The 23,577-nt window shown below is 39.0% G+C and overlaps 1 protein-coding gene across 1 annotated transcript in view; it reads left to right on the plus strand.

The window, feature by feature from the left end:
* The first annotated feature begins 386 nt into the window (after nt 1-386).
* The window catches only part of EPHX4 (epoxide hydrolase 4), a 35,057-nt gene continuing 11,866 nt past the window's right edge, over nt 387-23,577 (plus strand). The window contains exons 1-5 of the mRNA XM_037500311.2: nt 387-648; nt 2,836-2,921; nt 14,912-15,069; nt 18,206-18,334; nt 23,354-23,457. Coding sequence (XP_037356208.1) covers nt 418-648; nt 2,836-2,921; nt 14,912-15,069; nt 18,206-18,334; nt 23,354-23,457 — 708 coding nt within the window. The 5' untranslated portion in view covers nt 387-417. The remainder of the gene's footprint in view (nt 649-2,835; nt 2,922-14,911; nt 15,070-18,205; nt 18,335-23,353; nt 23,458-23,577) is intronic.

Below are 23,577 nucleotides of genomic sequence, written 5' to 3' on the forward strand. Positions count from 1 at the left end.
CCTGGGCGGGCTCGGGGAAGTCTCGCCTTCCTGTCCCCCGCAGTTTGGCAGCTTTGAAGGGGGTTCCCCTTTCTGGCGGCGGGCGGGCTCGGCACGGTGCCCGGCGCTGGGGGCACCTGGGCGCGCGGGGCGCGGGGCTCGCCGCGCGGGGTCTGGCGGCCGCAGCTCCGGGGCTGGCCCGGCGGCCCCCGGGGGCGCAGCGAGCGCGCCGGAGCCCGCGGCGGCGACCCGGGACTGGGGACGCGGGACGCGGGCCCGGCGCGGCCGCCCGGGGGCCCGCGGGGAGGCGCGCGCGGAGCCGGCGGCCGGGGCGGGCGGACCTGACGCACCGCCGCGCGCGCTGTCTCGCTCCGCAGCCCGAGCGCGGCCGCCGCTTCCCGCGCGTCGCAAGGGCAGCGGGCCTGGCGCGGCCGCCGGATGGCGCGGCTCGGGGACTGCCTGCCCCGCCTGGCGCGCGCGGTGCGCGCCCTGCTCTTCTGGTGCCTGGTCTACTGCTACTGCGGGCTCTGCGCCGCCGGCTACCTGCTCAAACTTTTGTGGAGCATCGGCAGGGCGCCCGCGCAGACCTTCCGGCGGGTCGCCCGGGAACAGCCCCCCGCCTGCCTGAACGACCCCTCTTTGGGCACCCACTGCTACGTGCGGATCAAGGTGAAGGCCGGCGCGGGCCCGGCGGTGCGGGGGGGACCGTGACGCCCCGAGAGCGGAGGGCGCCGGGCTGCTCCTTCCGTGACGTTTGGCCCAGCGGCCCCGAATGTTCCCGGGGCGCAGAGGGCGCGCGGTGTGGCTGGGAAGATGCCGAGGGGCGCAGAAGGGGCGGTGTGGCGGGAGGAGGGTCGGACTCTGTGTGTGTGTGTGTGTGTGTGTGTGTGTGTGTGTGTGTGTGCACGCGCGCGCGTGAGAGAGAGAGAATGAGAGAATAAGAGAATGAATAAGAATAGGTTATGTGGAGTTTCTCTAGTCAGGGTTCTCTTATTTTACTCTCCACTCCTTCTGAACCCCAACAATCCAGAATAATTCTGCTCCCTTGCTACTCCAAGGGGAAGCTGTCTCCTGTCACCTTTTCACCTTTTTGCCCTTTGGAGCTCAAATCAGCTGGAGGGAATTGTTTCTAGTGGCCTGTAATGTCTCAGGAGGCTCCTTAGCCAAATTTTAGAGATTGAAAGAGTGAATAGTATAAATTATTGGAAATCGGGAGTCTATTCTGATCCGTGGAATGGAGCATTTGTAGATTACCCGAGCAACAGGAATAGAGGAAGATAAAATGGTTTGTGGGGAAGGACCCCGATTCAGAAGTCAGAACCAAAGGAATGGGATCCAAAGTAAATGTCAACTGTGCGTGCAGACTCGCTAACGGTCCGTGCTTGTCCCCAGCCTCCTCACAGCCCACGGATATTCTATTTCCTGAGACTCCAGGTGGTGAAGGGAAGTGGCCCCTTGTGATGCACCCTGCAGTCTGACTCACAGGCCTTACAGAACTAGTCTCACAGGAGGGGATATTTATGTCACCAAGTCCTCTTCCTATTAGCCAGATTTCCTAACAGCTGGAGTTCAGAAGACCAAGGGCACTTTTGACATTTCAGCCTGGCTTTGATATGACAATTAAATGAGCTAATGTTTGTAAAAATAAAAACAAAAACCTTAGACTGTTGTAGCATAGTGCTGTAAAGGGTTCGTTACCTCACCGATCAAGTGCCCACGGCATTTTATCTTCCCAGACTCACTACCAATAAAAGAAGTCATTGACCTGATAGGAAGGCATTCAATATTTGAGGGCAAAGTCAGTTTTGTTATCTGCATCCAACATAAGAAAGCAGTGGAAGCATCATCCAGAAATCCTTATAATGCCTTTCTTCTGACTTTGGCCACCATTAAGAGGTTGTTCAGAGATACAGAAATGAGAAGTAGAAAGAACTTTCTTTGGGAGGTAGCACAAGATGGGGGATCTAGTCACAGTCCTGTTCCCAAAACTCCTTATCTTAACATCACCGAGAACCCGGGTACTCGGTTTCCAAATCTTCAAAAATGATGGGGTTGAATTAGAAGTCCTTTAAGTTTTTTTTCCCATCTGAAAACCCACTTGCTTGGGTTACTGGATATAAAACTCTGTGCTTAGCTTTTGGTTTTCTTTATTTCTTTTCTTCTTTCTAAGCTTTTGTTTTTCTCCCATTTCCTTTCTTCAGTTTGCTTTGTGCTGGTTGTGTTCCTATCTGAATCCCATGCTTTTTATTTTCCTTTGACAGTCCTGTCCCCCATATGCAGAGTGAAGCCTTGAACACATAGAGCATTCTGCTATGAGGAATACACTGATATGACAGAGGAGCAGGCAGCAGGGGAACAGCACACGCAACTCTCAACTTAAAATAATAATGTGGGAAGGAAACACCTAAAAATAAGGAAAGGAGGTGTGAATTATGTAACTGATGGCATAGCTCTTGATGGGGTAAGCTGAGAAAAGTACATGACTAGGAGGTAAATATGGCAGGAATATAAATTCAGATCAGAATTATTTACATGTCCTGCAGTGTCTGAATGAGATGAAATGTGACACATCAGTAAAATGAAAGTCACAAATTGTGACATTATTTCAAAAGCTCATAATATATACACTGACCTTTTAAGCAGAACAAGAAGGGATGGCACAAGGGAATGTAGACAAAAGTGAATCTGTTAACTTGCTCTCTGCTAATACATGAGTTTCTTCTTTTTGAAATTTAATATTTAATTTCTTGATATTACAAGTAATTAGAGTTTTTTTTTAACGGACTGGGAATACTAAATGACTACTTTGAAATCAACACACCACTAAAGTTCCATACCCTCTGTTTTCTACTGCAGGATTCAGGACTAAGATTTCACTATGTTGCTGCTGGAGAAAGAGGCAAACCACTTATGCTGCTGCTTCATGGATTTCCAGAATTCTGGTAAACTTGCCAATTAACTTTTAGTTTTGTTGTATCATTTATTTTAATGACTTGATAGACCCTACTCTATGATCCGTTGCCTACAGTTATCATTCTTAAATGCTTCTGAATCACAGGAATGGTATTCCTTCTAAAGAAATGCTTCTGAATTTTCTTTTTTTTAATTTTTTTTTACTTTTTAAATATTTTTATTTTTTAAGATTTATTTATTTATTTATGTATTTATACAAACACTGGGTACAGTCAGAAGCGCGGGAGGGTGAGAGAATTCACCAGAGCCAGAGTGGGGAACAGAACAGACAGACTGATGAAATACACTGCTGAGGGGAGCAGGGGGCGGCAGGAGAGGTCTGCGCTCCATGTGGGACCCTCCTCTGGTGGCCAGGGAGCAGCCGGGGATTGAACTGGCGCTGCAGAGGCTGCGGGCAGTTTGCAAACCCAGCACTCAACCGCTGCGCCACCAGGGAGGCCCTGAATTTTCTTTTTGAGAATTAAAAGCAGTATCTTTTAATGTTTCAATTCTGAAATAATTCAGAACAGTTTTTATAGTACCTTCTGTGTGCAAAATGCAAAATTAGAAGAGGAAAGGAGATTTGAAAGAAACCAAAGACTTAGAATGCCTGTTACTTGGAAACTTTTTGTGAGGATTGAGGGGAAAGAGAGACAGGAAAGAAAATTCACAGAAACTGAAAATGAACTATTTCCTATGTACACCACAACAGGTTCATATGAAAGTGGGACCAATTAAACACCCAAATACTTCACATTGGAAAGAAAACCTCTAGCCTAAAATACACAGTTGCTCGTTACCTAGGAGAAAATGTTCTGTCCTCCCTTAAACTCCACAGAGTCAAATAAGTACAGAGGAAAAGAACATATGACTTAAGCTTTTTTATAAAAGAACGTCTTTAAAAGAGGTGATATATCATGCTGATGAAAAGAAATCTAGATTTTTTGCAGCATAGACTTATGATCTTGAGATGATTCATGAATAGGCCAAGAAATAGATGAAAATATATCTTCTGCGTTGGCTGAAAAGTAGGATATGTGGTATCTTTTTAAAGGTCTGGGGCAATGTCTTGTCCCTAAATATTTCCCTTACTATCCTCTTAATACCTAGAATTCTATCATTGTATATTTTTCACCTGCTGGACATTTTAGAGATTTTGTGTCAACAAAGGTCCTGATTTTAAATGCATCCAGCTCCATATACCTCATCATTTTTCCAGAGCAAGAAGTCTGTGCGTGATCCTTACTTTCTAGGGAAAAAAAAAATCTGTGACTCCCTTGTGAGGGTTTTTCTTCCTCCAGGATTTACCTTCACATAAATAAGTCAATTTAATGATAAAATTTATCCACCCTGTCCTCTGGAAGCAACTTAATTAGGAGGTAGATAAATAGCCCTGTGGAACTCAAGTATATATATATATATATATATATATATATATATATATATATATGACTTTTTTAATTTCGTGCTTGATGTGATTGGTTCACAAGAAAATATTGGTCTGAAACATCAGTCAGATCTGCCTAGAGTAACATAGGCAGTGAATTCTGGCTCATCCACTTACTTGGTACAGGACCCCCCATGGTCCTCTACAGTAGTCTTACAGAGTTGTTGTGAGTGAGGATAAAAGGAGTCTAAACATGAGGAAGTCCAGTCACATGACCCCAAGTGAATACTCAATAAAGGTTCATTTTCTTCTTTTCTTCCTGTTCACTCTGTTTGGAGCTCCACATATCAGATAATTTCTGATTCTAGCTGCTACTATTGCTGATAGCTAACATTTTTTGAGCACTTACTATGTGCCAGGTATTTTCTCTTTTACAAATATATATCATCTCATTTAAGCCTCAGAGCTACCCTATAGAATTGGCAAGGCCATAAAGTGAAGAACTTCAGGGCTGACTTCTGCAGCTTGTTCACAGTATTTAGGAATGATGATGATCTGATACAGGGACTTTAACCCTTCAATTTTTACACCTTATAGAAATAATCAAGAGCCATTAAAAGTTAGCCAACAGTATGAAAATACCTTACTTCAACTTTTAAAATCATCATTCTAAGTAAAATTCATCATCTGAATGGGGAACATTGATAATTAACTTTTTAGAAAGAAAAGACTTAAAGGTTGTTCTCTCTATCTCACACCAACCCCAATACTTGTCATTGCTCCTTTTCCTCCTGGAACTTTATTTACGTTTGGAACAATGTACCTGGAGATAAAAATAAACTTATACCCACTTGGTAATTGTTTTGAGGTGTCCCCCCAAATAGCAATGATAATCACCTAATAGAGGATAGTAGATACTTTCTGTCACATTCTATAAATGATACTTTTGCATACATTTTCTTAGCATTATCCCACTATTTTCTCTTCATGAGGTCTCTTTTTGGAGACTAGAAATATTTGGTGATTCTTGTACATGTCCTGGAATATTCAGTGGACAGGACAACCTAGGGATGCCCTGCACTGATCCATGGGCTTCAGCCCCATTAGCTCCAATGACACTGTTTTAGATGTGTCTGAAGGGGATCTAGTCATTGTGAACAATGGTTTTAGTTTCGGAGGGAAAAAAATATACCCTCACTCTGAAGAGCATAAATTAGGAAATAGAAGCAGATCACAAAGTTAGTTCACCAAACCCACTATTTGTTACTCCAGCAAGAACTTTGTTACAATTTAAAATATTAGCATCAACCTCCAGATATCATTTACCCAGTAGACCAAACTGAATACACTGCATTTTGCAGACTATTGATCTGAAAACTAGCTGGTTGTTGAGGGAGAATCTTAAAGCTAGTACTTGAAGATTGTTGATAATCAAAGACTTCTATTTGAGTATGTCACACTCTAAATCAAGACCTCAAATGTTCATGCCCACTTGCCTTCGATCCATTCAAAAGACCATTATTTACGCATAAAGGAATATATCGTCAGTTCTATTCAAGTGTTCCACTTAGAAAAAAAAGTCTCTTTGAAGCAGAGTTTAGAACAAAACTGTTTTGATTAAGCAACTTCAAGACCTTTCTTAGGTTTTCCCTTTTCTTTTTTTCCTTTTCATGACTTCCTCTCTTTAAAAGCTCCCCCCCCACCAAAAAAAAAAAGGATTTTAAGTCTGGCATTTCAAACCAATTCACACCAGATTCATCAATTACGTTATAAATGTAAGAATTTTTCCCCTATTAATCAAATTTTGCCTAAATACACATGAAATTACAAGCTTGTTTGTAGATCAAATAGTTCAGAAACATTTGATTCAAAGATTTGATTCATAAATTGTCAATGTGTGTAAAGTGCGTTTTAAACTGAAAAGCACTATATAGTATATTACCTACGTTTATCGTCATTACCTAAGAATAGCTCTTGAGAAATGGTGACGTTTAATATAGACTATTAGATGTTACAGAAACAATAAAAATCCTGGATGTTCTTTCTTAAAACCTAAAGGAAATTTCAAACAAGATACATGTCTATGAGATCTTTAGCTACATTATCCCAAAATAAGTCTGTTCGTCAAAGGATGATTTTTCTCCCACTCTCTCTCCACCTCAATTTGCATTGCCTTTAAAAAGATTTTGAGCTGATGCAGGCAGTTTCTTGAATCGTTTTCATCACCAGCTGTATGGGATGGATTTGTCATTTCTCAATTGCTGAGGCAAGTGGGCCTCTTCATGGAGACAGCTGGGCACAGAAGCCTTCTCTCTGTTATGAAGGGAAAACAGGTATTTACACTTGCAAGTGGTTAGCCTATAAATCAGGAGCCCTCCTTATGTGAAGAGTAATAACTAGCAAATATGTACTCTTTTTTAAAAGTATCCTGTTACTACCTAAATTTACCAGGAAAAAGAAAACCCAGTGTGGATGAAAATAACTAGTTTTGTTTATTTATAATATGTTTAGGATTTACAGATTTTGTGATTATGTTTCATTTCTGTATCAAAGAAGTTGGCTTTTGTTTTTTTCATATGAATGACACGCCCATCAGTGTATCACTTGGGTGATTTCTCATTCAATGTAGAGTTAAAAGTGTAAGTCAATAGGCTGTTTATGAATCCCAGGAAAATTACATTTCAAAATTATTCTTTTGCAATTCATTAAAACAGTAGTTGTTCTATTTCTTAGAAAGGTTGAAAATAGGGCCTCCCTGGTGGTGCAGCGGGTTGAGCGCTGCGCTGTGAGGCGTGGGTTCTATTCCCGGCCAGCCAGGGAGAAACCCACATGGTGCAGCAGACCTCTCCTGCCTCTCCCGCTGTTCCCCTCAGCAGTGTCTTCGGTCCTTCTGCCCGTACTGCTCCCCGCTCTGTCTCTGGTGAATTCTCTCACCCTCCCGTGCCTCTGGCCTGTACCCCAGTTCTTGTATAAATAAATCTTTAAAAAAAAAAAGGTTGATGACATTGTTTGACTCCATTCATTGATAACAGCAATAGTTGGATTTATTTGTAAGGTAATTTCAGTTATTCACAAGATGTATGCAGGCACTACATTTGCATAATCTGTAATATAATTTCAAATGTAAAATATTGCAAGATCTTAACATTTTCAGTCAAATTTTTCCCTCAAAATCTCTATCAAATGAATTCTAAATGACAGATATTTAAGATATTAAAACAAAGCACATTTTAATAGAAATGGAAGATAAATTGCTTAGGAGTAATTTGGGGATTTAATTTCTTTTTTATAGTGTAATCTGTCTTTAATACTTGTAGAACAAATGAATAAATGGACACATGAATAAAAATATGGTACATTACATTTTCTCTTCTTGTGCTCATTAGAGTTTCTGGTTGAAATAGTCATCCCATGTAGAGTTGAATTTGGGAACTATTTTTTAATTTATTGAGATAGCATTGCTTTACAATACTACATATGATTTAGGAGAATAGGTTCACACTTTCTTAGATGTATGTTACCATATCCTGCCATTATCCAAGAACCCATAGTACTTTGCCCATAAGCCACTTGTCCCCGCCTCTTTATCTTCCCCCTCCCCCTCTAATAGTCTCAATTTTGTAGTCATATTTCTAAGGTTAGTTTTGTCGCTTCCTTTGTTTTATTTCTTTAGATTCAAAATATACATGCAATCATCCAGAATTTGCCTCTCTTCATCTGACTTACTTCACTTAGCGTAATTCCCTCTATTTCCATCTATGTTACACATGGCAAGAGGTTTTTTTTTTAAATAAATTTTATTTTTATATTCCCCATACAATTGCAACCCCCTTATTTTGACCCCAATCCCTCCCCTCCCCGCCCCCCCCTCCATAGAGTGTCTCTGGTTCATAGTTTTTTGTTGATTTTGATTTTCACTTTCTTATAGTTATTCATTTTCCTGGTCCCTTATTTAAGTTTTCTAGATTCTTGCTATGAGTGAGACCATCCGGTATTTTTTTTTTTTTCTTTCTGGCTTATTTCACTGAGCATGATCCCTTCCAGTGCCATCCATGTTGCTGCAAATTGCATGTGTTTATCTTTTTTGAATGCTGAGTAATATTCCATGGTGTATATGTACCACATCTTCTTGATCCAGTCATCTATTTTTGGGCATTTGGGTTGTTTCCAAAGCTTAGCTATTGTAAACAGTGCTGCTATAAACATAGGGGTGCAGGTGTTCTTTGGAATTGATGTTTCTGTGTCCTTTGGGTAAATACCTAGGAGTGGAATTGCTGGATCATATGGAAGCTCTATGTTTAGTAGGTCCAGAAATCTCCACACAGCTCTCCATAGTGGTTGGACCAGTTTGCACTCCCACCAACAGTGCAGGAGAGTTCCTTTTTCTCCACATCCTCGCCAACATTTGTTGTTGCTAGTTTTTTTTTAATATGTGCCATTCTCACTGGTGTAAGATGGTATCTCATGGTAGTTTTGATTTGCATTTCCCTGGTTACAAGTGATGTTGAACATTTTTTCATATGCCTGTTGACCATTTGCATTTCCTCTTCAGAGAAGTTTGCAAGAGGTTTTTTTTTTTAATAGCTGAGTAATATTCCATGATACATATATACCACATCTTCTTAATCCACTGCTCTGCTGATAGGCATTTAGGTTATTTCCACAACTTGGATATTGTAAATCGTGCTGCAGTGAACATAGGAGGAATTTACTGAGAGATAAAGGGCAGAGACTAGGGAAAGGGGAGTGGCAGAGGGGGATGGCTTGTCAGACAAAGGAAATCATGTGGACCAAATCATAAAAGCAAAAAATAATACCCATCTTTGTTCATCACAAGTGGTTTAGTGTCACAGAAGAAATGTACTGGGAACTTTGAGGTTAGACTCCCTGGGATTGAATGCTGGCTCTGCTATTTGCTAATTCTGTGAAATTTGGCACTTCATTTGTAAAGTGGAGATAATAAATAATAATACCTACCTTGCAGTATTGTTTAGAAGATCAACATCACTAGGTGTGAAGCACTTAGAATTTTGCCTGGCATATAGTAAGAATATTGATGTTAGCTCTTTTTATTATATAATGAATTATATATAGTATAATCAGGCTGAAAAATTGGGCAATAGTCAATCAAATCTTGGCAGTTTTGTCTGCTAGAATAACATGAAGTTTGGGCTTCTTGTTATGAGTAATAGGGCATCAAGGAGATATTTTAAACAAAAATGACATGAGATAGTTTGTGTTCTTGCTACATCACTCCGATTTGGTAGAAGGTAGAGCTGAGGGGAGTGAAATGACATAAACCAATCAATAGGTTACTGCATTAGTGGAGACCTGAATGAAGGTAATGATAGCAAAGATGGATGGGAAATATGATTAAATAAATATTTAAAAGGTTAAATCTGCAGAAGTTTATTGATTGGGTGTGAATGATTATGAAGAACAAAGAGTTGGGCTCCAGTTACAAAGATATTTAAAAATCAATTCAAATTTTTAAGTAAGGCTAATGGGGAAAATAATAAAATCATCTGCATTGACAGATGAGTAGCTTTAAGGAAAAAAAAAGACTTAATTTTTTTTTTATTAGATAATAAATTTTATTGTTATATTCCCCATACAATTGCAGCGCCCCCATTCTGACCCCAATCCCTCCCTCCCGCCCCTGCCCCCCTAAAAGTGTCTCTGGTTCATAGTTTTTTGTTGATTTTGATTTTCACTTTCTTATAGTTATTCATTTTCCTGGTCCCTTATTTAAGTTTTCTAGATTCCTGCTATGAGTGAGACCATCCGGTATTTTTCTTTTTCTTTTTGGCTTATTTCGCTGAGCATGATCCCTTCCAGCGCCATCCATGTTGCTGCAAATTGCATGTGTTTATCTTTTTTGAATGCTGAGTAATATTCCATGGTATATATGTACCACATCTTCTTGATCCAGTCATCTATTTTTGGGCATTTGGGTTGTTTCCAAAGCTTAGCTATTGTAAACAGTGCTGCTATAAACATAGGGGTGCAGGTGTTCTTTGGAATGGATGTTTCTGTGTCCTTTGGGTAAATACCTAGGAGTGGAATTGCTGGATCATATGGAAGCTCTATGTTTAGTAGGTCCAGAAATCTCCACACAGCTTTCCACAGTGGTTGGACCAGTTTGCACTCCCACCAACAGTGCAGAAGAGTTCCTTTTTCTCCACACCCTCGCCAACATTTGTTGTTGCTAGTTTTTTTAATATGTGCCATTCTCACTGGTGTAAGATGGTATCTCATGGTAGTTTTGATTGCATTTCCCTGATGACAAGTGATGTTGAACATTTTTTCATATGCCTGTTGGCCATTTGCATTTCCTCTTCAGAGAAGTTTCTTTTTAGCTCTTCTGCCCATTTTTTGACTGGATTATTTTCTTTGTTGTTGAGTCTCATCAGCTCTTTGCAGATTTTTGTGATCAGTCCTTTATCATTAGTGTTGGGTGCAAAAATGTTCTCCCAGTTGGTGGGGTTTCTCTTTGTTTTTGTTATTGTCTCTTTTGCTGTGCAGAAGCTCTTTAATTTGATGTAGTCCCAGCTGTTTATCTTCGCCTTCACTATCACTGCTTTGGGTGATGTGTCTGTAAAGATGACTTTGATGTGCAAATCACGTAGTGTTTCGCCTATTTCCTTCTATATATTTTATGGTTTCAGGTCTTACGTCTAATTCTTTAATCCATTTTGAGTTGATTTTTGTGTATGGTGTGAGGTAGTGGTCAAGCTTCATTCTTTTGCATGTAGCAACCCAGTTTTCCCAGCACCATTTATTGAACAAACTTTCTTTGCTCCAATGCATAGTCTTTGCTCCTTTGTCAAAGATTAGTTGACCATAAATCTGTGGGTTTATTTCTGGATTTTCTATTCGATTCCATTGGTCTGTATGTCTGTTCTTGTTCCAATACCATGCAGTTTTGATGATTATGGCTTTGTAGTATAGTTTGAAGTCTGGGAGTGTGATGCCTCCATTCCCTTCTTTTTTTTCAGGAGAGCTTTGGCTATTCGGGTTTTTGTGATTCCATATGAATTTCATCAATAATTGTTCTATTTCTTTGAAGAATGACATTGAAATTTTGATTGGAATAGCATTGAATCTGTATATTGCTTTTGGAAGGATGGCCATTTTAATAATGTTTATTCTTCCAATCCATGAGCAGGGGATATCTCTCCATTTCTTTGTGTCTTCTTCTATTTCTTTTAACAGTGTTTTATAGTTTTCTTTGTATAGGTCCTTTACCTCTTTTGTTAGATTTATTCCCAAATATTTGATTTTTTTTGTTTTCAATAACGAAAGGGATGGTTTTTTTTTGATTTTTTCTTCTTCAGATTTATTGTTTGTGTATAGGAAGGCTACTGACTTTTGCGTGTTGATTTTGTATCCTGCCACTTTACTGAACTGATTGATGAGTTGAATTAGCTTTTCTGTGGAGTTTTTGGGGTTCTCTATGTATAATATCATATCGTCTGCAAATAGTGATAGTTTGACTTCTTCTTTTCCTATTTGGATTCCTTGGATGTCTTTCTCTTGTCTTATTGCCCTGGCTAGGACTTCCAGTATTATATTGAAAAGCAGTGGTGAGAGTGGACATCCTTGTCTTGTTCCAGATCTTAATGGAATTGCTTTCAGCTTTTCACCATTGAGAATGATACTGGCTGTTGGCTTGTCATAGATGGCCTTTATGATGTTAAGGTATGTTCCTTGTATCCCAAGAATTTCAAGGGCTTTTATCATGAATGGGTGTTGCACTTTGTCGAAAGCTTTCTCAGCATCTATTGATATTATCATATGGTTTTATATTTCTTTTTTTTGATGTGTTGGATAACGTTGATTGATTTTCGGATGTTAAACCATCCTTGTGTCCCTGGAATGAATCCCACTTGGTCGTGGTGAATTATCTTATGGATACATTGTTGGATTCTGATGGCTAAAATTTTATTGAGGATTTTTGCATCAGTGTTCATTAGGGAGATTGGCCTGTAGTTTTCCTTTTTTGTGTTGTCCTTGTTCGGTTTTGGTATTAGTGTAATGTTGGCTTCATAGAACGTGTTTGGTATTGTCCCTTCCTTCTCAATTTTTTGGAAGAGTTTGTGAAGGATAGGCACTAATTCGTCTCTGAATGTTTGGTAGAATTCATTTGTAAATCCATCAGGTCCTGGGCTTTTGTTTTTGGGGAGGTTTTTGATTACCATTTCAATTTCGCTGCTTGTAATTGGTCTGTTTAGGTGTTCTATTTCTTCTTTATCTAGCTTTGGGTGATTGTAGAGTTGTAGGAATTTGTCCATCTCCTCTAGATTGTTAAACTTGTTTCCATATAACTGTTCATAGTAGTTACTGATTATTCTTTTGATTTCTGCTGTGTCCTTAATTTTTTTTAACCCAGAAACAAGATTGCTATGCCTAGCAAAAAAAAAAAAAATTCTTATTAGCATTTTCAAATCCTTCCTAATTGCTTCCAATGCTTTTGCAGATTTTCACAAATCATAGATATCTTAGGAATAGATCAATGATTCTGTGTCCTTTCATAATTCTATAAATATGTATCTGACTCCCTTATATCTGTTGGTATTTGATTTGTTTCACGGATCTTATTGTTTTATGTCACTTCTCACAATGATTGATAATTCAAATCACTCTACTCACTTCATTATTACACTACAAAAACCTTTTCAGACAATGATCTTCCATTTGGCTTATGTCAGAAAATTTACACTGTATTTCCGTGAAGAGATGTGCATGCAGATACATTTGTTTTTTAAATGCAGTCTTGAGTTCCCTCACATAGTCACTTTGAGAAATCCATATTTTTTGATTGTTATCTAAAATGATTTTGATTTTGAAGGATATCTTATGGCTTTCTGATTTCAATGAATTCTGTACAGAGGGAATACCTGGCCCAGCAGAGGACTTAGGACTTGGCTGTAGCATTATGGTCATTCTAATTGGTGTATGCTGGTGCCATTGGGTTTAGTTTAATTAATATCACACTTGCTTGTACACATGAATCAGGATCTTCTCCACCAAAGAATTTTGTTTTAGCAGCAGATTTATCTTAAACAGTTATTTGATTCTTTCTTTTTTTAAAAAAGATTTATTTTATGCATACAAGAATTTGGGTGTAGGACAGAGTTACGGTAGGTGAGACGATTCACCAGAGACAGAGTTGGGGGAATTATGGGCAGATCTACTGAAAAACACTGATGAGGGTGAAACAGGAGAGGTCCGCTGTGCCATGTGGGTCAGCTCCCTGGTCGAAGATGGAACTTGTGTTGCAGTGGCTGCCAATAGTTTGATAGCGCTGTGTCTTTAACCTCTGCACCACCAGGGAGGCCCTAGTTGATTCTTTCAGTAATAATCCTTTTTTTCAGGGCCTCCCCGGTGGCGCAGCGGTTGAGCGCTGGGTTGCGAAGCTGCCCGCAGCCTCTGCGGCGCGGTTCGATCCCCGGCTGCTCCCGGGCCCGAGAGGAGGGTCCCACCATGGCGGCAGACCTCTCCTGCCCGCCCGCTGCTCCCCTCAGCAGTGTGCTTCGGTCCTTCTGCCTGCTCTGCTCCCGCTCTGGCTCTAGTGAATTCTCTCACCCTCCCGCGCTTCTGACTGTACCCAGTGCATGTATAAACAAACAAAAAAAAAAAAAAAAAAAAAAAAAAAAACAAAGAAGAAAGAAAGAAAAGAAAACATGCTCTATATAAAAATAAAAAATAAAAAATAATCCTTTTTTTCAGCCTTAAGAATTTTTCATCCATAAGTAAACTGTTATTATTACTAACAGTTTATTACTGTTATTAATACTAACAGTAATAATAACTAAACTGTTATTATTACCAAGCCCTATTTGACAGTGGAGAAAGATAAGTAAACATCTACATTTTAGGGAAATAAATTTTATTTTTTTAAATATTTTATTTTATATAATTCTTATATCATTTTTCATTTTTGGACAATGTATGCATTTTCATTTTGGTTTATATTCCCCATACAATTCCCACCCCCCTTATTTTGGCCCTAATCCCTCCTCTTCACCCCTCCCCACCCCCCATAGTGTGTCTCTGGTTTATAATTACTTGTTGATTTTGATTTTTTCTTTATTATAATTAGTCTTTTTCCTGGTCCCTTATTTAGGTTTTCTAAATTCCTGCTATGAGTGAGACCATTCGGTATTTTTCTTTTTCTTTCTGGCTTATTTCGCTGAGCATGATCCCTTCCAGCTCCATCCATGTTGCTGCAAATAAATTTTAATCTTGAAAATTTGTTTAGAGGATCAAATGATTCTACTATACAGATGCACTTGCAGGTTTAGGTGCCTTCGCACTTGTAAACTAAGAAAAGCTTAGAAAATTGATTTGTGAAGTATATCTGTATATATTTTAGTTTCTGATAGTTTACATCCTTTGTTATATCCACTGGAGTGGATAAAAAATAGGATAATATAATTTTAATAAAGAACAGCAGTGCTTTTTGCTCACACACAGCTATATAAACTTCCTCAAAATAAGGAGTTTCTTACAATTTTCCACTAAGAAAATCTATACTGCTATTCCTTGTTTTAGTTATTGTGATTTTTTAACATTTCTTATTTTCTGCAGGTATTCTTGGCGTCACCAACTAAGGGAATTTAAAAGTGAATATCGAGTTGTAGCTCTGGATTTGAGAGGTTATGGAGAAACAGATGCTCCCACTCATCGAGAGAATTATAAATTGGACTGCCTAATTACAGATATAAAGGATATTTTGGACTCTTTAGGTAGGTTGTTTTTTTTTTCTCAAATTACTGTATTGTACATAACATTTTTAAATTGTATTTTTTACATCATTCTTCATTTTTGTATAGTATATGCTTTCTCATCTCGGTTATAGTTCCTGTGAAATTCCCACCACCAATTAACCCATATACCATCACCATAGTCCCTTGCACTCTTGTTTTTAAAAAGCATTAATTATTTTCAAGGGGCTAACAGTCAACAAACTGTATAATGATAACCTCATTTCTTGGAAGAATGTATTTTCTATCTATATCAACTGTGATCTTTATCCTGTCACCATGGTTTCAGGTGTGAAGACTGAAATATTTATATAGGGAATTTGAAATAACACATCCAGAATGACTATTCAGTCCATCAGCCAAGAGCAACTTTCAATTATGTTTTTAAAGATAGATATAATGATGTTTTTTATTATATTCAGAGCCAATTATTGGAAATCTTATTCTTATACTCAGAAGATTTATTTCTTTAGAACCAGGGCCTAAATGTTTGTTTTTAAAAATATCACATGAGGCAGAAGCATTTGTATTATCTTTCTTGTATTCACCAGCTGGTGTCACAACAATACGGTGTAACATACCACCCCAAACTCAGTGGCATACAGCCTCTGCTCATGGGTCTACAGATTCACTATAGACTGGACTGGATGCCTTTGAGTCTTTGCCTCAGGCCACAGATCCTGCTAGAACTGGCTTCTCAAGCTAAAGGATAGTGGTAATGGTAGTAGTAGCCCAACTGTTAAAGCATATGCAAGTTTCCATTAGCTGTCCATTTGCCAAAGCAAAACATGTGGCTGAGCCCAAAGTCAAGCCCCACACTGACCATGAAACCAAAGCAAATCACATGGCCAAACCTGATATCAAAAGTGCAGTGATAGGGCCTCCCTGGTGGCTCAAGGGATTAAGTGTCAGCACTATAAAGCTCCAGGCAGCCACTGCAGCACACGTTTGATCCCAGGCCGGGAAGCTAACCCATATGGGGCAGCAGACCTCTCCTCTCTCACCCTCTGCTCCCCTCAGCAGTGTATTTCAATACCTGTTCTGCTCCCCACTCTCTCTGATCTACCTGTTCTGCTCCCCACTCTCTCTGGTGAAGCCTCTCACCCCCACCATTCCCCCACCTCTCGCTTACACCTCAGCTCTTGTATGCATAAATAAATAAATTCTTTAAAAAACGCAGTGAGAGGGCCTCCCCTGGCAGCTCAGCGGTTGAGCGCTGGGCTGCCTGCAGTCTCTGCAGCGCTGGTTCGTTCCCTGGCCTCCGGTGAGGGTCCCACAAAAAAAAAAAAAAAATCAAACATGCAGTGAGAGAAGGGGGAGTAAATATATCTTAAATGTAATCTAATTCACTCCATCCCTTTGTTGACTAAAGTCCAGCTGTTGCCAACATTATGTTAATTGAGCCAATATAGTGAGAAACACCAGGAAATCAAAGGCACTTTCTTCAGTATCTTTCTCCAATCATCTAATGAGATTATTGCAGCTCAGGTGAATATTCTTAGAGGAAAAAAAGATGATGAAATCTGGGCGTGTCAATGCCTTGTTACTAATTGCTCTGATTATAATAAAATAGATTCAGAGACACTGATTCCAACAACCATTTTTATTTCATATTTTGTGGTAATTCAATCATACCTGGTCTAAATCTGTTACCTCTTAATTTTCTGCATAAATCAATAATATAAATAAGATGCGTATGTGCATTTGTCTGTGTGTGCATGCATGCAGTTGTGTTAATATAATGGTGGGGGTGATGGTGAGAAATACTGGGAAAAAATAAGTAATTTTAAGTATTCTAAGCATAAATTGAATCTTACCCATCCATATGAAGGAAATCCTGTAAGATTATCAGTTGTTATTTTAACGTAATTCAAATGACTCTAATAATTACTTGAAATGAAACTGTAATTGGTGCTAGAATTAAGATATTCCACTAATTCAATTTGGCTTTGTAGTAGAAGCAGGCACAGGGCAGGCTGAGGGTCAGGAACCAGGGGACCAGGAGGTTAACAAGCCTCCCAGCCCCCAGCATATCTTTACTCTCTCTGGGTTTTCTGGCATCTTATATGCTCAGCCTCCAGGTTCAGGTGTGCCCACTTATTCATGCCCACACCATGCTCCAGGCGTCCACCATCAGACATGTGTACACCAAGCCCATGCTCCCAAGCGCCTCCTGCATTCAAGGCCACAGGTGATAGCCACAGAGGCCAACAAGTACAAAAGCCTGAGTAATCTTCATTTACCCTACAGCTTCACGGTTTAAAATTAGTGACATTTTACTGTGTTGAGTTGTAGCATTGGATTTCTGAAGCTAGGGAGAAAATAAATGCTTCTTGGAAATAAAGATTACCAGTTGGACACAGAAGGGTCATTTATGATTTTTCTGTAACTAGAAATTTCTCAACATTCAAAAATAACTCAATCTCACTTTTGATCTAATTATATGTAGTCTTTGCTATGTTTTCCAAACTCAAATTCATGGAACCAGATCTGAGACGGCTATTTCAGATTCTTAAAAATAAATAAATCCCTGGAAAAGAGTCTGAATTTATAGGTTTAGAGTGGAGCTTGGGGGCCTCCCCGGTGGCGCAGCGGTTGAGCGCTGGGTTGCGAAGCTGCCCGCGGCCTCTGCGGCGCCGGTTCTATCCCCGGCTGCTCCCCGGCCACCAGAGGAGGGTCCCACATGGCGCGCAGACCTCTCCTGCTGCCCGCTGCTCCCCTCAGCAGTGTACTTCGGTCCTTCTGCCTGCTCTGCTCCCCACTCTGGCTCTGGTGAATTCTCTCGCCCTCCCGCGCTTCTGACTGTACCCAGTGCATGTATAAACAAAAAACGAACAAATAAATAAATAAATAAAACATGCCTCTATTAAAAAATAAATAAATAAATTAAAAAAAAAAAAATAGAGTGGAGCTTGGTTGAGCAGCAAAATTTCCTAAAACACTACCTAGATAATTCAGACATACAAGTATTAGAATACCACTCAGTATTAGCAAAAAGTACATAATGAAGGTAAGATAGTGGAAAGATCAATTTCAGAAGCAGGTCTGTTCTCTGTGAGGCAATGATGCACCCACTTGTTTCTTTCCAGTGATGTCAATATTTATTTCTTGATTACAGGATATAGCAAATGTGTTCTTATTGGTCATGACTGGGGGGGCATGATTGCTTGGCTTGTTGCCATCTGTTATCCTGAAATGGTGATGAAGCTTATTGCTGTTAACTTCCCTCATCCAAACGTATTTACAGGTGAGTTTATATTTTCATGAAAACATCTTTGCCATTGTGACAATTCATTATTGCCATTGAAACTTTGGATTAAAAACAAATTGTGATTAATATTTTAAAAATCAGATGACTAAAATAGGATATTACTTGGCAATATCAGATATATTGGCTGTAAGTGTCCCTGAAGAGTCTGAGAAAATTTAACTTCATATTTGCTTAATAATTTTATTCATTTTTCGAAAGCATTTTACTACTAAAATGGGGGAAAGAAAGGGGAAAATATGGTGACATTACTTTGACAGTAATGACTCTTGACAGCTTTGAGATAAATTCTTCCTTTGCCTGACTGCTTTGACTATTAGAAATGGCAGTATACTTTGAAGCAGCAGTTCTCAAGTTTTGGGTCTCAGTACTTCTTTATTTTCTAAAAAATTAGTAAAGGCCCCATGATTTTTTGTTTATATGGGTTATTTCTATACTGTATTAGCAGTGAAAAATGAGAATTAAAAATATGTATGTAATCATTTTTTTAAAATAATAAATTCAGTACATGTTAACATAGATAACATTTTGATGAAAGCTGTCTTCTAAAACAAAATATCAATAAGAAGAGTGTCACTGTTTTACATTTTTGCAAACCTCTTTAATTTTTGGCTTAATAGAAGACAGCTGGATTCTCAGATCTGCTTCTGCATTCAAGCTGTTGCAATATGTTGTTTGAATTGAAGTATGTGAAAAAAATCTGGCCTCACACAGATTTGTAATTGGAAAAGGGAGGAGTATTTTAATAGCCTTTTCTGATAACTATGGATTTTCTTCTTTAATATTACACCAAGCTCAGAAATTGGTGGTTTCTTAAAGGTTAGTAACAATACAGAATCTGATGTCATATTAATGAACTTTTTGTACTCTGTTACATTAAAATCCATTGATCTTTCTAGAGCTTTGAATGGATTTTTTACTCATGCATGATTTTGCTTTATCATGCACTGAAAGACATTGGTTCATTGAGTTTTGCAGATCTTCCATCCGTTGACATATTTTATTATACGATATCAAAGAATCACATTCATCAAAATCACCCCAATCTTATTTTTTAAAAAGCCTTTAAGTATTGCAAAGCTGTCAAGTCACAGTTGCAGATACAAGTTTCCAAAATTCTAACTTTCATTTGAAAGCTTGAATTTTATTATTGGTAACAAATACTGTTGATTGTTTTCCCTCAAGTGACAGGCTCGCTTTGTTCATTTTTAAGACTATGTGCCAAATACTCAAGTTTGACTGATAGCTCATTAGTCATTCTTTCAAGTAAAAGTAGTGTGTCAGAAGGAATGCAGTAAATTCAACTTAACTCAATTTTGGCAGTGCCTTTCCTCATACAGCCATTGTAATAGATATGCAACAGAATTGCATTATGTGTATTTTCTGTTTCATCACAAAGAATGTTAAAAAGATAGGTTCACAAAGAATGTTAAAAAGATATGCAACAGAATTATATTATGTGTATTTTCTGTTTCGTCACAAAGAATGTTAAAAAGATAGGTGCTCAAATGCCAAAATTTAATAAAATTAATAATTGTTATTCCGTGAGCAAAAATGACATTTATGCATTTATGTATTTATTTAATAACTTTCTACAAGTGTGTGGTAGTAAAGAATACAATGAATTATTATATTTACTACTGTTACTGCTGTTTTAACACCACTCTCTAGATTTGAGCTAAATCGGCAGTGGTTTTATTGACCATGCTTTTGTACCATCAGTGCAAATGTAACCAAAATGAAAAAACTAATGGTCTTAGTATTATTTTGAAATAATTTTGACTACCCAGAACCTTTGAAAGGGTCTTGGTGATCCCCAGAGGTCCACATAAACTATACTTTGAGAACCTGTGATTTATTTTTTTTTTTTTTTGAAGAATTGTGTGCCAGAAGGTACTTTCCATTAAAGCATTTTCTTCTTTGTGTTTTGTTTTTTTTTTTTAAATAGAGGCATGTTTTTTTTTTTTTATTTGTTTGTTTGTTTGTTTGTTTATACAAGCACTGGGTACAGTCAGAAGTGCGGGAGGGTGAGAGAATTCACCAGAGCCAGAGCGGGGAGCAGAGCAGGCAGAAGGACCGAAGTACACTGCTGAGGGGAGCAGCGGGCGGCAGGAGAGGTCTGCGCGCCATGTGGGACCCTCCTCCGGTGGCCGGGGAGCAGCCGGGGATTGAACCGGCGCTGTAGAGGCTGCGGGCAGCTTCGCAACCCAGCGCTCAACCGCTGCGCCACCGGGGAGGCCCGAGAACCTGTGATTTAAAGGGAATTCTTAAAAAAAAAAAACAAAAAAACTTGGGTGATTAAAAACCTATGAACAAAGATAAGGCGCATTTTTATTTGGTTTTGGCTAAAATTACCATTTTTGTCTCTTTAAGTTTTCTGAGGTTCAGATCCTGCTACAACTCACAGAAGCTCTCTAGAGAACAAAAAATTCAGAACAGTTATTTCTAGTTCTTCCTCAAAATTAAGCAAATGAGAAGGGAAGAGACCATGATTACATAAATACTGTGTATGTAAGTGTAGGAGTTGAATTTTAGATGCGTATCCAATCGTCCTATTTTTTGTTGAGGCAATGTGATGGAGGCATAGGATTCAAATATGAAACTGTGATTTATTATATTTTTTCAATTGCTTTAGGCAACAGAAGTCATGTTACATGTTTGTTCAATTGTGCAGGTTATGGACAAATTCTGATTGTTTCAGCAAGAGGATACTAGGAATATTTCTGGAACCATCTTCACAGTAATAGGTTTAATCCTAATCAGGTCAAGATAAGGTCTTTGAATAATATGCCTATGTTTTCCCATTAATTATTTTTTTAAAGATTTATTCATTTTTATACAAGAACCCGGGTACAGGCCAGATGCGCGGGAGGGTGAGAGGATTCACCAGAGACAGAGTGGGGAACAGAACAGGCAGACTGACGAAATACACTGCTGAGGGGAGCAGCGGGTGAGACAGGAGTGGTCTGCTTCGCCATGAGGGATTCTCGCTGGCCAGCAGCGATTGAATCCGCTGCTAAAAAGTATATTTCTAAAAACCTACCTAAAAAGTATATTTCTAGGGGCCTCCCCGGTGGCGCAGCGGTTGAGCGCTGGGTTGCGAGGCTGCCCGCGGCCTCTGTGGCGCCGGTTCGGTCCCCGGCTGCTCCCCGGCCACCAGAGGAGGGTCCCGCATGGTGCGCAGACCTCTCCTGCCGCCCGCTGCTCCCCTCAGCAGTGTACTTCGGTCCTTCTGCCTGCTCTGCTCCCCGCTCTGGCTCTGGTGAATTCTCTCGCCCTCCCGCGCTTCTGACTGTACCCAGTGCATGTATAAACCAAACAAACAAACAAATAAATCATAAATAAATAAAAATACATAAAAAAAAGTATATTTCTAAAAACTCTAACCATGTTGAAAATAAAATTAACAATATGAAAAAAAGGGACTTCTATAGCAAGGAAATGTATAATACACAATACACAATAAGTTCAATTTTTTTAAAGATTTATTTATTTATGCATACAAGAGCTGAGGTACAGGCCAGAGGTGTGGGGGGTGAGAGAATTCACCAGAGACAGAGTGGGAAACAGAACAGGCACATTGACCGAAGTACACTGCTAAGGGGAGCAGTGGGCGAGTCAGGAGAGGTCTGCTGCGCCATGTGGGTAGCTCCCTGGCCATTTGGGGGATCGAACTCGTGTTGCAAAGGCTGCAGACAGCTTCACCGGTTGTGTTTTAACCCCTTGCACCAGGGAGACCCAAGTTCATGTTTTTTAATACAGATAATTACATCACACTGAAATGTAAAACTTCAGTGTCTTCCCAAAACTCTTAAAATCTTGGTCCTACCTGACTTTTTTTACCTGGCTTTTCTTTCTGACTCATCTCATGCCATTTCTCTTTCTGCTTCTATCTGCTTCTATCTGCTTGAATGTGTCAAATCTAGGATTTAGGTCCAGTTCTGGAAGGTTATTCTTACATTTTTGCATTGCTGATTCCTTCTATCATTCAGATTTCAGCCCACATACCGTGTTCCCAGAGAGGCTACTCTGACCACTTCAATTAAAAAAATTCCTCCAGGGTCTCCCTGATGGTACAGGCATTAAAGTCTGAGTGCCATCAAGCTATTGCCAGCCACTGTGGCATGAGTTTGATCCCCAGCCAGGTTGCTAACCCACATGGCAACAGATCTGTTGTCTTGCCTGCTTCTCCCCTCAGCAGTGCATTTTAGTAGATCTACCTGTTCTGTTCCCCACGGTCTCTAGTGAATCCTCTCACCTCTCTGGTGAATCCTCTCACTCCCCACATCTCTGGTTTACACCGCAGTACTTGTATGCATAAATAAATAAAAAATAAATTAAAAAAAAAAAAGTTTCTCCACACCATACCACCACCACTCTCAATCATATTATCGTGGTTTATTTTCTTCACGGTATTATTGCTCTCTAAAATGATCTTTTAAGTATTTATTATTAATTGCACAAGTTCTTCATTAATGGGAATTATTTTTTTCTTATTCACTGCTAAATTCCCTCATACACAGTAAATGTTCATATGTTTGTTGAATGAATGAATTGTCTGATATGCAAATAAATTTATAGAAAGTACTTCAATTTCCATTGAGGCCAAATGAATAAGATCATCAAGTCAGCCTATAACATAAACCTTTTAAACAATAGAAAATTACCTCCTCGTGTATCTCTACGAAAAGTATTAGTTTGTTGATAATAACCTTGAAAAAAAGGCAGTGTTATTTGGTTTCCTACTCTTTTCTGAGTTGACTTCACAAAGTGAAACTCTTTATTATCTATAATGTTATAAATTTCCTAAATACCAGAAATATTCATTAGAAAATATAGGCCCATAAAAATCTTTCCAAGAAAAAATATACAGAAGACTTATTTGTGGATTCTTTTATGGGATCATCTTAAAGGTTAGACTGCCTTAGAAAGGAATTCTTTCAGCAATAAGTTATTTATACACCTTGGAGAAGGTCTAACATGGCATTTTAATTTCAGAATATATCTTACGACACCCCACCCAGCTGCTCAAATCCAGTTATTACTACTTCTTCCAGCTACCATGGTTCCCAGAATTTATGTTCTCAATAAATGATTTCAAGGTAAGTCAAACAAATAGCGTATGCTTGTTAATGAAAAACATTTTTTTAAACAATTATTTCATAGTTCTGTCTCTTCTTTTTTTAAAGATTTATTTATTTATTTATTTATACAAGCACTGG

This window comes from Talpa occidentalis, unplaced genomic scaffold (genome assembly GCF_014898055.3).
Source record: "Talpa occidentalis isolate TD23 unplaced genomic scaffold, MPIMG_talOcc4v2.1 talOcc4.9, whole genome shotgun sequence".
NCBI classification, from domain to species: Eukaryota; Metazoa; Chordata; class Mammalia; order Eulipotyphla; family Talpidae; genus Talpa; species Talpa occidentalis.